This window comes from Hordeum vulgare, chromosome 6H, assembly GCF_904849725.1.
Source record: "Hordeum vulgare subsp. vulgare chromosome 6H, MorexV3_pseudomolecules_assembly, whole genome shotgun sequence".
Lineage (NCBI taxonomy): Eukaryota > Viridiplantae > Streptophyta > Magnoliopsida > Poales > Poaceae > Hordeum > Hordeum vulgare.
The window spans coordinates 30,729,701-30,744,224 of record NC_058523.1 but is presented as its reverse complement, the minus strand read 5'-3'; the positions used below and the strand labels follow the sequence as shown (position 1 = coordinate 30,744,224).

Genomic DNA, 14,524 nt, shown 5'->3' with positions numbered 1-14,524 from the left:
TACGCAGAGTGAAAGCTTCGCTGCGCAGTTTTCCAACCGTCATAGCCCGTTACTGGTTCATGAGAATTTGAAATTAGTCGGCACTTGCCCCGTGCAAGCGGCCTCGTAGCCTTGAGCGAGCTGCGGCGGCGCAGCTTCCTTGTGAGGGCACACGAACCTCTCCTCGAAAACACTCGAAGGCGAGCACGGCGTCCGGTGGATGATGCGGCACCGGTGGCTGAGCATGGCGGCGGCGAGGAGAATGGGAAACGGCGGCGGGTTCGGCGCGACGGCGAGGCCGTCTCTCTTACCACCCAAGTTGGGACGAAATTACCCACCTCCTGCCACTCACAAGTCACAAATAACGAAGCGGTAGGCTTCACCCCGTCCCGCACACCCCATCCCCTCTCGGCGATTCTCCTAGGGTTAGCGCCGCCGGCGGCCACCTCCGACGTCGCCCCCGGCGACCTCCGCCGCCGCACCGCCTACCCGTCCCGCCGCTCGAGCCGCGCCACAGAGGCTACCTCCGCCCGCCTCCGCCGTCGACCCCGGTCGCCCCGTGAAGAGCCGCCCTCTTCCACCGATCGCCGGCAAGCCGCCCCCTCCCCCTCTCCGACCCTGCCCCGCACGGTACTACCACGCTCTCGCTCCCCTCTACTTCATACCACCTGCATTTTTTTTTTCCTCAAATCTGTTCAAGTGGTCTTATCCGCTCTGGAGAAACTTTGCTTTGACTGTACCCCTGCACTCATTTGACCTGTTTTAGAACCTGTGTGTATGTTGAGATGTAGAATTTGTATGGGGGAGGTGCTTGCAATGTTTATTTGGTAAAAAAAATTCCTTATATGCTACTAGTATTTTGTTGTGAAATAGATGGAACAAGGCAATTTGGGATGAACAACACACAAACTGTGTCTTGTGAGTTATGCAAAGAGGAGGTTGATATTCATAATAGGCCATTGGGGTGTTGAACCGGAGAGGTTACATAAATTTTGGTTAGAAGATTTTTGCCATGACAGGTTAAACATTTAGAAGATTTCAAAGCTTGGGACTTATTGAAGAAAGAGTATACGCAATTCATGGTGTTAATTACTCCAAAAAATCCGTGAACAAAACAGACTTGGCAGCCTGTTAAACAGCATGTAAACAATCTCTCAAATATTTAGGGTATTCAGGTCATTTACAGCTAAGACGACATTTGGTGAGATCCTTATTGTTAAACAGCATGTAAACAATCTCTCAAATATTTAGGGTATTCAGGTCATTTACACCCACAACCACAGTTCAGACAGCTAGTTACCAAATGGGTTTACACCTTTCTCACTGCACACAACCCACATCTACTCTCCACCTACTTCCTCACAACTGCTTTCTGTTTTGTGTTAAGCCACAGCAGGACCAATATTTGTGTTTTCCCATGAGAATTTGCAGACACCCAAAAGGACACATGCCTATTTTTTTTCCTTTTTTGTCATTTACATTTTTTTAATTAAACCCAGGAGTTGTTTTGTACTTTCGTTTTTCTTGGAATATTTGTTATTTGTAGGATGAGTTTTTTGAATCTTTGTAGTATCCTGGGTATGGGATAGTCCTGTTCTCTTCACCCAAATTGTTTTCCCTGCAGCACCGTGGTTAGCGGTAGAAGCTAGGGTTAGTGGGCCACCTCCCCGAGATCACTTCGTACTAAAGCTACACCTTGCCCTGGATAGTCCTAAGGCGCTCAAGTTTGCCCTGGACCCAAGCTCCATCACATCCCTCCATTGCCTTGTACCCAAGTGTCACCTCATCCTGCAGCTAGTGCGCCTTAGGAGCTTAGGCCGTAGAACCGGACGCCCGCCATCCTGGTCGTTGTCCCACTCGCCCCGATGTTCCTCTGCCTCAATCCCACCTAGACGCCAGCGTCCAGGTCGGCCTCCGTCCCTCAAAACACCGTTGTCCAGGTCGTACTCCCAAGGTACAGAGTGCGGATGTTTCTGTGTCTCTGTGAAGTAGTGAACTTGTGACATCTGTATTCAAGCATGTGTGATGGATATCGGATGTATGCTTCTCTGTGAAAGATCAAAATGTGCTTTTGATGTATCAATCAATGTTTGGATTATTTCTGTGTGCGTGTGGACGGAAACAATTTTTTAGAATTAGCATGCTGATCTTATAGTTGTTGTGAAGAACTCCGCTTGCTGCCATGCTTTCTGTTACCCACAATGTATGCCCTGATTCTAGTGATTCTTGGATGAACTTGAGATGTGCTATTTTAGTTGTATTTGGTTCAAATAGTATTTCAGCCCATTGCCAAGCCTACCTAGATACTCATGTGCTTTCGTGCATTCCCAAGGGTTTTCGTTCTTGCTAGGTGCTGTTGGAGCAAATGTTCGTATGTACACGTATGGATGTTGGTTAGTCAAATTTGTAGCCTTGCAGATGTTCCATAGTTTACGGATATATGCAAGCATTCAAGTGCATTTTCATACAGATGTACCAATTCAAAACAGTTGATCTAATTGATTTATAATTAATACAGTTTGTTCTGTTCTTAGCACTGCGCTGATTTCAGTTGGTTGATCCCTCAAATTCTAAAATGCTTACCAAAGGGAGGAGAGTTGCCGGGAGGGGTGAAGACATGTCTGCACATTATGCATTTGGGCCACATGAGGATGATGCGATTATCAAACACCGGCTTCTGACTAGGATCACAACTACCAGGGGTGAACCACCCCTAAAGAAGCTCCAAAAGAAGTTCATGTCCTTCGCCACTGAGGTTGAGAAGGATGCAGACAATACAAATGACTGTGAGAGGCTGTACAAGGCCTTTCTGCAGGAAATTAATACTTTTGAGTTGCCCCTTCTTAAAAGCAAGGCTGTAGTTGATGCAAATCTCAGGGAGAAGGAGAGCTTCAACGAGCTGCAGGTTGAGATCCAGCGACAAATCTTGCAAGCTCAGACTGATATTGAGGATCTTAAGAAACAACTTGAACAGAGCAAGATTGAGAGGCAGCACAAAGAGGAGTGTGAAGCGATCAGAAAATTGATTTCCTCGCAGCCTCCACGGTCAGAAACCGAGAAACTTATTGCTAATCTTGAGAAGGAGATAGCTAATTTGGAGGCAGAGAGTGCAGCATGTACAAGGACGTTAGAGCTTAGGAAGAAGCAGTTTGCTCTTCTTCTTCATGTGGTGAGTTTCTGGTTATGTTCTCTTTTGCTTTCAGAATCATGCTTTTCCTCCTATGTACGATAGGATATTAATTTAAATAGTTGTGGTAAGAATAAAATTTGATCATGAATCTTTGGTAGAACCATGGAGCTGCTGCTCCAGCCATATATACTGTCCATTTCCACCTTGAGTTACGAGCCATGCCAGGAAAAAGCACTGCAAAGTACTGCAATAACACTACTTCTGGAAATGGATGTCATTTAGGAGTTGAACAGTGGCTCCATGGAGCTAAAAAACGTCTCTCAGTTTTAATACTTCTCCTGGCAATGTTTTCCATCATCCAACATGATTTTTAGGAAGGAACAACCTGGTTATGATACATGACGAATTACTGAATTTTACATCAGCGCTCACCAACATTGGGCTGTAGGATATGCAGCTATTTCCTCTCAATCAAATGATACTGGTACATCCATTTAATTTTAGTCTCAAAACTTACATTTTAATGCAGTTATCTTCATTTTTACAATCAAATTGTGTGCTTTAAGCCTCTACATATTTTTCTTTCGGGGCTGGATCCAGAATATAGTTCTACCTGGTACCTGCTCTAATATCGTACCTATATTACAGGTGGAGGAATTGCAAATCTCAATCGAAGATGAGCAAAGGAACATAGCAGATGAGCTGAGAGCTGCTACTGAAGAGCCAAAGTTGAGCATAGAGGAAGGCAGCGGCGGTGCTTCGGATGCAATGGCTGTAGACTGATTAACGATCTTAATGCTAGCGAGTTGCTTACCCTGTACGCTCAAGCATGCTTCAGAGTTTCTGGGCACCGTGTTTCTTTGTAGGAGACCCCTTTTTTTGTCGTTGCTGTGGTTTCTTAAACTGTAAGCTGTATTCGATGCTGAAACCATGGCGTGCTTGTATGATAGAAAGGCATAATTCATCGTGGTGTAATATGTTCTCCAGATTCAGATTTGTTGCGTTATTATTTATCGAAACGGTGGAGTCAACAGTATGCTGCTTTTGCCATGCTGATTGGGAGGTAAAACAGGTTTATCAAGGAGTGCCTGAAACTCTGGCTGGTGAATCTGTTTAACTCGGAACTCAGATGTCGGCCAATCATCCATGGTTTACGAATTAATAGCTGCTAGGGATGTTGGTCGTATTTATTCTGAATGAAACATTGATTTATGAACTTCAGTAACTTTACCACATGACACATGTGGTAAGCAATTCAAAAAAAAAAATGAACTTCAGTAACTTTGACACTGCTGGATGTTTTTTCTTTACCACCACTGTGCAAAGAAAGAACATAAAAATAGAAAAGGTCTGAAAAAAACTAGATATCCATGATTGTAAGTCTGAATAAGCTTTTCTCCCTTCTTGACGATTGGTCATGGCAAGTTCTCTGATGACTTGGGCCCTGATAGGTGTCACATGTCAGGTACGATCCCATGACAACTCTAAACGTTTTTTATGATAAGTTTAGTGACGCAAGGATGTCAAGTTTAAATGTCAAGCATGACAACTTTCATGCTTTAATTTTTTTTAATAGAAACTTGAGGTGTGTTGCTTTTTTTTTAGAACCGGGCTTCTCCCCTTTCCATTAAATACATAACGGAAATACACAGTTTCGTTACGAGATCAGAAAGAGAAAAGGGAAAGAGAGAGAAGCGAGCTCAGAGCAATACTAGGAAACCCACCACCTTGCGCCTGTCATCAGGAACACAAGGCTATGGGGCGAAAACCTAGCATCACCCAAAACCTCACCACACCCCTAAGGAGGATAGATCAACATCCAGTACCACGTTTGAGCACGACCAGAATACGAACCAGAAATGCAACATGCCTCACAGGGCCAAAACAGAGTAAAACACCACATCACCAGGACCATCATACTCCGAGCGCATCACCATTCGTCCCAGTTATCACCCTCCTCATCCTGCTTGCTGTTATCTGACATTGGAGGTCCACAGAGTAGCAGCATCTGCGAAGCGTTTGCTTTCAACACCTCCGCACCTTTTTTCATCACCTCAGCCATCTCCGACTTCTGCAACCCTGTCCAGTATAATATAAAAGCACAAGCTGTGAACACAATTTCAAACGGATTATTAATCCATTTCTTTTCAAAAGTAGCACGGTTACGTGCAAGCCATATTGCCCAGCATATAGCAGCTAGACCAATGGTATAAACCTCTGGGCACGAAGGTAAGAAAGAGTTGATCCAAACATAATATTGCCACATGGAATTAGGGATATATTCAGTACCCAGCATCGAGCCCACTGTTCTCCAGACAACTCTAGCAACAGGACAAAGAAACATAATATGTTGGGCAGATTCCTTCTGATCACAGAAAGAACATGTAGGATCCCCTTGCCATTTTCTTTTTTTGAGATTGTCTCTAGTTAGGATAGCATCCTGGCACATCTGCCACATAAAAATTTGAATTTTCAAAGGCATCTTAGATTTCCAAATCCATTTATGATTAGACCCAGCCAAGTTTCTTTCTAACCAACGATACATAGACTTGGTAGTATATTCATGAGTACTATCTAGTTTCCAGAATATTTCATCACTTTTTTCCTTGTCCATTTTACTTATCACATAACTCTTGAGCTCATCCCACCTCATTTGCATATCACTATTAAATCTTCTACGAAAGGAGTTGCAAGGATTCATGGATTCAATTTTATTCACAGTGGTATTTTGCTCAGTGCAAATCTCAAAAAGATCAGGGAACTTATCTTTCATATTAGAATTGTCACCCAGATCATCATACCAAAGACTGGCAATATCACCCTTATTCACCTTGATCCCTCTCCCAGCAATATAATTATCTCTAACCTTCAAAAGAGCTGTCCAACAGGGGGAATCATTTGCTTTCTGCTTAACCATCATAGCAGGTGATTTTTTGAGGTATTTGGCTCTCACTATGTCTTGCCATAGCCCCTCTTTTTTCTCTAATTTCCACCACCACTTAGTCAACAGACTAATATTTTGTTTTCTCAGATCTTTAACCCCAAGGCCCCCTTTATTTTTTGATCTACAAATTCTCCCCCATTTTACCATATGATAACCTTTTTTGTTACCATTACGATGCCAGAAAAATTTCCTTCTAGGCTTATCCCATCTCTCCAGGGTAGATTTATTAACCAAGAACATAGACATATAATAAGAAGGGATATGGGAGAGAACAGCATTAACTTTGATAAGCCTACCCCCACTGGACAGTGTTTCACTGATCCATGATACGCATAAAACAACGTCGAACCTTAAGTGTGCAGACCCTGCGGGTTCGAGAACTATGTAGACATGACCCGAGAGACTCCTCGGTCAATATCCAATAGCGGGACCTGGATGCCCATATTGGATCCTACATATTCTACGAAGATCTTATCGTTTGAACCTCAGTGCCAAGGATTCATATAATCCCGTATGTCATTCCCTTTGTCCTTCGGTATGTTACTTGCCCGAGATTCGATCGTCAGTATCCGTATACCTATTTCAATCTCGTTTACCGGCAAGTCTCTTTACTCGTTCTGTAATACAAGATCCCGCAACTTACACTAAGTTACATTGCTTGCAAGGCTTGTGTGTGATGTTGTATTACCGAGTGGGCCCCGAGATACCTCTCCGTTCACACGGAGTGACAAATCCCAGTCTTGATCCATACTAACTCAACTAACACCTTCGGAGATACCTGTAGAGCACCTTTATAGTCACCCAGTTACGTTGTGACGTTTGATACACACAAAGCATTCCTCCGGTGTCAGTGAGTTATATGATCTCAAGGTCATAGGAATAAATACTTGACACGCAGAAAACAGTAGCAACAAAAAGACACGATCAACATGCTACGTCTATTAGTTTGGGTCTAGTCCATCACGTGATTCTCCTAATGACGTGATCTAGTTATCAAGCAACAACACCTTATTCATAATCAGAAGACACTGACTATCTTTGATCAACTGGCTAGCCAACTAGAGGCTTGCTAGGGACGGTGTTTTGTCTATGTATCCACACATGTAAATGAGTCTTCATTCAATACAATTATAGCATGGATAATAAACGATTATCTTGATACAGGAATTATAATAATAACTATATTTATTATTGCCTATAGGGCATAATTCCAACAGGAATCCACTTCCAACAAAAATTATCCCCTGGATCAAATTTCCTCAAGAACTTAGAGGAAAAATCCTTCTTCATTGTCTCTTGAATCCCCACAAAATCAAGATTGAAGTCCCTAATTAAATCACTTAAGTAGGTTGCCATACCTTTTTTTCCCATCCCCCTACAGTTCCAAAAGAGGCACATCATTTTTTTTTATTTTTAGGTGAGTGAGTTTTATTGCTAGGTTGCTGGAATTTGCCATCCTTATGAGACTAAAATTGCCATCGAACACCAGACTGGAGTGGCACGCACCTAACGTGTGACACTTATTATTTCAGATAACTTTTGCAGCTATTGGATGTTAGACTGAATTCCTATGAAAGTAGTCTTTTTTTTTGTTTTTCAAATCACCCACGCCCCCAATGACCTTTGTAAAGAGGGGCTTCTGCTACTGTTCTTTGAATGAGCATATTGTTTTGCACTAGTGCCTCTTGAAGCCAAAGGTACGTCAAGCATGCTTTTCCAAATCCATAACCAAACCCCTAATTTCTCATTCCATCCACTCATTTTCTCAAGTTCTTCAGCGTCCCGGTGGTTCTGAGGTCAACCATGTGCGGGGATGAGTTGTCCTACTAAGCCAACACAATTCTTCCTGGTTAGCTATTTTTCATGTGCCTAATTTTTTTAAAGCGCGAGTCAGTTTTTTCTTGTCCATCCCGTGCTCGCCGGAAAAGGAAGCACCTCGTCGGAGAAAAAATAGCCCCACTATCTATCTTAAGGGATGGGGTGTTGGGGATCGCCGGAGTTATGCAGCGGGGCTTAGAAAGATGGTCGGAGCGATGGCCACCATGACGAGAGGAGGGCGAGGCGGCGATGGCCGCAGGGCTGAGACAGACGAATAGGCATGGGTTGGCAGGCGGCTGCGTGAGAAGACAGAAGGAAGGTTGGAAGAAGATGAAATGTGCCTTGATCTATCTTCAGCCGTTGGATGCTAATTGGATGGCGTCGAAAGAAAATGACTAATGATGGATGCTTTTTCAGGCACCTGATCTACTTCCTCTGTACCAAAATAATTATAGTTAGGAAGAACTAACTAGTTTTTTCCAACTACAATTATTTAAGGACGGAGGAAGTATGTAGGCAATTCCCACTTATTCAAGTATTCTTGAGAACCGTCATAGATTGGATCATCGCCCTGTAAAAGAGGGCGAGGAGTAGGTGTGGGATCCTGGTTAAGACTATTGTTTTAGGGAGGGATGCAGATTTAAATTGTTACTCAACCTGGCGATGGTTCGAAATTTCAATTGCAACACTGAACATGGGTCATGTCATGGCTCTGACGCATGTGCGGAAGAAAGACAACTTTGGCTTTGAGCGAGAAGAAATTTGATGCCGGATGTAAGTGTTCAACTACTAATTTTGGTTCGGATTTGGTACATACGGTGGGAGAGGAGACGATTTTTCTATGGAAGGATATGCAGGTACCAGCTCATTCGGTCATGTGGATTTATGCCTTAAGCGCAAACTATGTGAACGTCGGGAAGAAGGATGTAGGTATCAAAAGGGAAGGATGGACCAAGCCCATGAAGGACAAGGATGCGGCGTTTTGTTCAGAGACGCTCTAAGGTGCTATTGGTGCGGTCCTCAGAAACGAGAAAGGAAGTTTCGTTGTATCACCAAATGAGAAGATCCATCATGTACTATATGTTGCAACCGCTGGAACTTATGCATTACAACACAACATATTACTCGCGAAACAACTTGGAATCAACAACTTGATGGTCGAATCGGATTGCATGAAGGTAATAGATACGATGAACAATGGTGGGTTCATGGCGTAGGGCGTTGCGGCAATTTATGCGGATTGTAAGGTTTTAGTAATTATTTCATTTCAGTTTCCATTGTTTAGCTAGGTATGTGGTCTCCATCTCACGTTTGATGTGGATTGAAGAGCCATCGGCATCAATTGTAAGAGCATGGTTTTTTTTGTGCGGGGTATTGTGAGAGCATAATAATACAGACAACAATCAATCAGCTATAAGGAGTTATCATGTCATCTAGAGCCAACCTAATAGACGATATGTATAATAATAAGTTTTAAATGTGTACTACTTTATTCAGTGTTTCGATCTTACAACCTCACAAAATGTCTTGAGGTTCGTGCTGCAGCTGACTGTTAAGCAAGAGCCCGCCTTCCTTCTTTCTCATCTTCTCTCTCCCTCAACTAAGGTGGATCGTGGACGGTGTAATAGTCTTTTGATTTATTAAGTTACCAAAGTTTCAAAACATAAAGACGGTGGTGGCTTCTCAAAGCACATGTTTGTAGTTTCCATCTCTTTTTATTGCCTAGTAAGTAGGACATTTTTGATCCATCTGTCAGTTTTTAGTTGCTTCGCGGGATCTAACGATGGCAGATTTAAACAAAAAATAATATCTTTTAAAGGAATTGCCGTATTGTTTTGCAGAAGTTGCCATCCCCTCACGACTAAAACTGCTAACAAAATTATTTGAAATGCCATCCCCTTCCAGCGAACGTTTGCCGGCTAAGAGGGTCAAACAAAAGTTTGTGCTATCCGAAAACAAGTACTTCATCCACAGCTCAAAAAGATAGAACTGCACGCACTCAATTGGCAACAAAAGTACGTGGTACATCTCACCAAGAAGCTGGTACAAAAATGGAAAAGAAATGAAAGAATCACAACGCAAGCATAGGTCATCTATTCTGACAGCTTTAGTAAGCCGACAGGTATATGTCGACTGGCATCAACGGTTTTTCGTCGACATATACTCTTTTCCTGTAGTGACCTATGATCATACCGGTCATCCCTATCGGTTCCGCGACCAGAGGCACGAGCATTTCCTCCCCTCCCCCTTCTTCTAGAAGCAAGGATCAAGGATCCTCATTCCGCCTCCTATTCATCGTGCTCAACGGAGCCACACTTTTCATGGCAGCGGCCTAGGAGACCTTACATATAGCACAAAACAGGTAGTTTTTCGAACTTCACCTGACAAAATTATGTCTCACCAGAGCCACACTCTTCATGCCAGTTGGCAAGGAGCCCCATTCCATATCTTCTTATTGCCTTGTAGGTGTGACACTTTTAATCCATGACATGACCTTGGCAAAAAAAAATGAAAAAAAAAAAATTCCGCTACACGGAAACAAGGATAGAACTGTACATTCAATCGGCAACGAACGTGGTACACCCCACCAAGAAGCTATAAGAAATGAAAGAATCACAATGCAAGCATCACCCTCCACGCAGGGAGGCCGGCTAGCTCGTACGTATTCCCTCCGTAAACTAATATAAAAGCGTTTAGATCGTTATTTTAGTTATCTAAACGCTTCTATATTAGTTTACAGAGGAAGTACGTTGTCTCCTTGTCATTGCGTGATCTCGGCCACCGATATTCATCGTAGCTCAAAAAGATAGACCTGTACATTCAATCGGCAACGAACATGGTAGACACCTCACCAAGAAGCTACAAGAAATGAAAGAATCACAACGCAAGCATCGCATGCCCTCCACGCACGGAGGCCGGCTAGCTCTTAATTACGTTGTTGTTTCCGTGTCATCTGGTGATCTCGGTCATCGATACCCGAGCAGCCGCCGCGAAGGCCGTGACGATGCCTCCCGCGACGTCCTCTTCCTCCTCCTCCTCCGGCGAGGCTAACACCGTCGGCGGGGATAGCGGCGGCGGCGTGTCGGTGGCCATCATCTCACCCTCGAGCGCGGCGCAGTAGGACGCGAAGCCGTCGGGCGTGACGTTGAGGCGGAACCGGAGCGCGAAGAGGAACTCGAGCTCGAGGCCGTTCATCTCCCGCAGCTCCACCCCGCCCACCCGCGCGAAGTAGGCGTTGTTGTAGTGCCTGCAACATCCATTCACAACACCTCATTAGTCTTTCTTTCTTACATTGATGCACTGCAGATTGTGACCTAAGCATTGTATGATTAACTAGCTAGCGCAATTATATATACGGGCTGATCTAGCGTCGTCTTTGTAACATGGAGCTAGGCACATGTACATATGATTAGCTGTTAAGTGTGCTTGTTAAGCAGTAGTTGGGGGAGAGACGAGCTGCTAGCAGCTAGCTAGTGGTGTTTGCTGGTGCTACGGTGATGATATATATTTGTGAGTTTGGTGAGCCATCGAGTTCATGTGGGAGGGAGGGCAACGGCTGAGCCACCAGCTGGACGGACGTCCCAACCGAACGTCCATCGACCATGCACCTACCGATGGTCCTATAATTTTGTTTGTACTAGTACTACCATATAAGAATACAAGATTACAACAACGAATGTTACTAGCGTTTGCGCGATGCGCTGGCCGCAATTTTTTACTCACCCATTTTGGATGGAACAATCAGTTGAAACACCTCATCGCCTGAATGAAGCGAACCTATTTTCTAACTGAACTGTTATTTATTGCTTTCCTAAAACACAATTAAATACTTACATAGTACTCTCTCTATAAACTAATATAGAAACATTTCGATTACTAAAATAATGTTTTAAATGCTTTGATATTAGTTTTATTGTTCATCGCATCAATGCGTGAACTTGGTTGAACCAAACAAAAAGGACGTGCAAAGCTACGCATCGTACGCATATCATCTGTACTGTGCATTTGATGTCATCTGGAATGAGACAAGAGGACTCCAGATGGCTGCTACCCGAGTCCAGTCCAGCTCGACCGGCACACTGTCGGCCAGAAAAATACACGACGGCTGTGCGCGATCCGCGTCGACCGGGTGAGTCGGACCACACAGGCAGGCAGGCTGGCCGACACGTCAGACCCACATAACCGTCCCACGTGTCGGCCCGCACACCACACCGCGGCCCTGCTCGGCACCGACATGGCGGGCGAACGTCTGACTGCCCCTGCCGACACACCCTCAGCTCCAGCCAGCTCTACGCGCCGACAGCAGCACACTGCATGGGTAAGTGAGATGGTTGGTGAATCCTGTCTAAACTGGACTCGTCCGATCTGAGCAAACAATAAGCTTCTCAATTTACTACTCCACTCCGTACGTAATGGGATGCGCGCATGCAGGTGCCGGGTCTCATGCCGGCTGGACGCACATGCCACGAAGATGCACCTGCAGATCAATCGATCCAAGCGCCGGCAGTAGGGCGCGGTTAATCGGCGGACGGTCAACTCCGCCGTGCGAGTTGTCGGAGTAGGCGCTCGCGCTCTAGTGCGTCGTTTGTTGGTTCGAGAACTATGGAGGTGGTGCTATGGCTGGGGGAGGGGGGGTACGATTACGAACTCACATGTCGTCCATGAACTTGGCGGCGACCATGACGCTGGTGATGAGGAGGCGGTGCACGCTGTACGAGTCCACGGCCACCGCCGCAGCGGCGTCCTCCTCCTCCGGCGACGGCGAGGCGAGGCGGTCGAGGTAGGCGTAGGCGACCACGAAGCACGCCGGGCTGCACCCGGCGTACCGGTATATGCGCTCCGCGTACCGCCGCACGCCGATCTCCGGCTTCTTCTCCGTCGGGCCCCGGAACGCCGCCGAGCACGAGCGCGAGCCGTCGGCGACGGCGTCGCCGCGCTTGGCGGCGCGCTCCAGCAGGCCGGCGAGGACCGCCACCACCTTCGGCGCGCGCTTGCTGCTGCCCGCCCGCCTCTCCATCTCCATGGGCGGACGGTGGTGGGTGGGTGGTGGGCTGTTGCGTGCGGCGGAGGCGAGGTGGGTGGAGGACACGGGTGCCCGCCTGCTTGCTTTCCCGCTTAGCCTAATCTCTTGGATGCTTATATATACTCTTCCATTGCAGAGAGGAGTAAAATCGGCTGGGTGATTGCACAGGCCAGTGACTTGGAGTGCTATATTTTGGTTTGGTTTGGTGAGCTGGAGTTAATATATGTGTGCAGAGACCGCAGGGGAGGGCGGACATGCGTGTCCGTAACGGGGTCGGGAGTTTAAGAGGGGAAAAGACCTCAAAGTAGACCGAACTGATAAAACCAACTCGAATTGACTTCACAAAATAACAAGAACGACGTGCGATTGCGTTTTACTCCTTCATCTTATAAATATAAATCCTTTTAAGGTTTCATTTAAAAATCAAAGTACATATGAATGTAGGAAAAATCTAACTAACAGCGCCGCATCTCGTCATTACCGTGCGGCTGCACAAGCTATTTCTTGTGTTCTCTTCGTCATGCATGCAATGATTCATCTCTAAATGATTGAAATCAAAACTTTTACCTCTTAAACCATTAATTCAATCGATGATTCGTTTTCGTCGTTGACTTTGTTTCAACGAAATCTTCAAAACTAGATTACATGTCGTCATATTTCGATAACTTTTTTTTTACTCGTACTCACCACATTTGTTGCACTTACTTGTCATATTAGTAAGTACTTACTTGTCTGATAAAAAATAACTCAATCACCATATTTTTTAGAAATTGCACATATATATATGACATCTCGACATAATCAAACTAGCAAACACAAGCATGTTTTTATAGGCAATTACGCGTGAAAATATGACAACTCAACGTATTTAAAATCAATGAACAAAAAAATGGTCATCGTTTGTAAATATGACAACTCAGCATAGTTAAATTAACAACCACACAAAATAATTTTATGGCAAAGTTGTATGTAAATTAACAAGCACACCAAATAGTTTTATGGCAAAAAAAAGGCTTTATACGAAACAACATTAAAAAATATCAATCAAATTATTATTTTTCAAGCAAGTAAGTGGTTAATAGTATGGCAATTGGATAAAAAAATATGACAAGTATGAATGGAAAATGATGGAACATGTTGATATGAGATCCAGTTTTAAAGAACTCGTCGCAAGAAAGTCAACGGTGAAAGCGGATCATCAATTGAATTAACGGTTTCATAGATTTTTTTTTTTAATTTGGTTTGGAGATTTTATGGGTTTCAACTCTAGCCTACCCCAACTTGTTTGGGACTGAAAGGCTTGGTTGTTGTTATTGTTGTTGAAACATCAAAAAGAATCTTGCGTGTGTGGCGTTGTACTCATTAAGAAATGAAGGTAGTAGTTCCCTTGCACGGCCAGGGTGGGTCAACATCTCAACTGTGACCGAAGAAACGAGAGTTAGATGTGCCCATGATTCTGCTCGACACCGACGCAGTCTCTCCCTCACGAAACCAATCGCGGACGCAGCAACCTCGCTGGGAAGCTAGTTTTACAATCAGATGCCGGGCCTAAACGCGAAGCACACTGCGTCAGGTCTGTAAAGATTAGGAACGAAAGTGGTGTGCGAATCACTATCTCTGTTTCATTGAT

At 44.7% G+C, this 14,524-nt stretch overlaps 2 protein-coding genes across 3 annotated transcripts; one reads left to right on the top strand and one right to left on the bottom strand.

The window, feature by feature from the left end:
• Positions 1-375: 375 nt before the first annotated feature.
• On the top strand, positions 376-4,145 carry LOC123402630 (THO complex subunit 7B). 2 transcript variants are annotated; one of them, XM_045096564.1, is made up of 3 exons: positions 376-609; positions 2,514-3,148; positions 3,758-4,145. In XM_045096564.1, exons 2-3 carry the CDS (start codon positions 2,555-2,557, stop codon positions 3,890-3,892), a joined length of 729 nt encoding a protein of 242 aa, XP_044952499.1. In that variant the 5' UTR covers positions 376-609; positions 2,514-2,554; the 3' UTR covers positions 3,893-4,145. The 2 variants fall into 2 exon arrangements, with proteins under 2 accessions (XP_044952499.1, XP_044952500.1); XM_045096565.1 differs by having other exon boundaries at positions 377-609; positions 2,498-3,148.
• A 6,495-nt stretch (positions 4,146-10,640) lies between these two features.
• LOC123402375 (cyclin-P4-1-like) lies at positions 10,641-13,071 on the bottom strand. Its single transcript, XM_045096293.1, has 2 exons — positions 12,524-13,071; positions 10,641-11,118 (listed from the first exon to the last, which is right to left on the bottom strand). Exons 1-2 carry the CDS (start codon positions 12,892-12,894, stop codon positions 10,821-10,823), a joined length of 669 nt encoding a protein of 222 aa, XP_044952228.1. The 5' UTR covers positions 12,895-13,071; the 3' UTR covers positions 10,641-10,820.
• Positions 13,072-14,524: the final 1,453 nt, after the last annotated feature.

What these genes read in the sequence shown, in the direction of transcription:
- LOC123402630 (XM_045096564.1), top strand. Translation starts at nt 2,555, where the DNA reads ATGCTTACCAAAGGGAGGAGAGTTGCCGGGAGGGGTGAAGACATGTCT. An exon ending in TTGCTCTTCTTCTTCATGTG is followed by an intron (nt 3,149 to 3,757) that starts GTGAGTTTCTGG and finishes CCTATATTACAG; the next exon opens with GTGGAGGAATTGCAAATCTC.
- LOC123402375 (XM_045096293.1), bottom strand. Translation starts at nt 12,894, where the DNA reads ATGGAGATGGAGAGGCGGGCGGGCAGCAGCAAGCGCGCGCCGAAGGTG. An exon ending in GCCAAGTTCATGGACGACAT is followed by an intron (nt 11,119 to 12,523) that starts GTGAGTTCGTAA and finishes TGGATGTTGCAG; the next exon opens with GCACTACAACAACGCCTACT.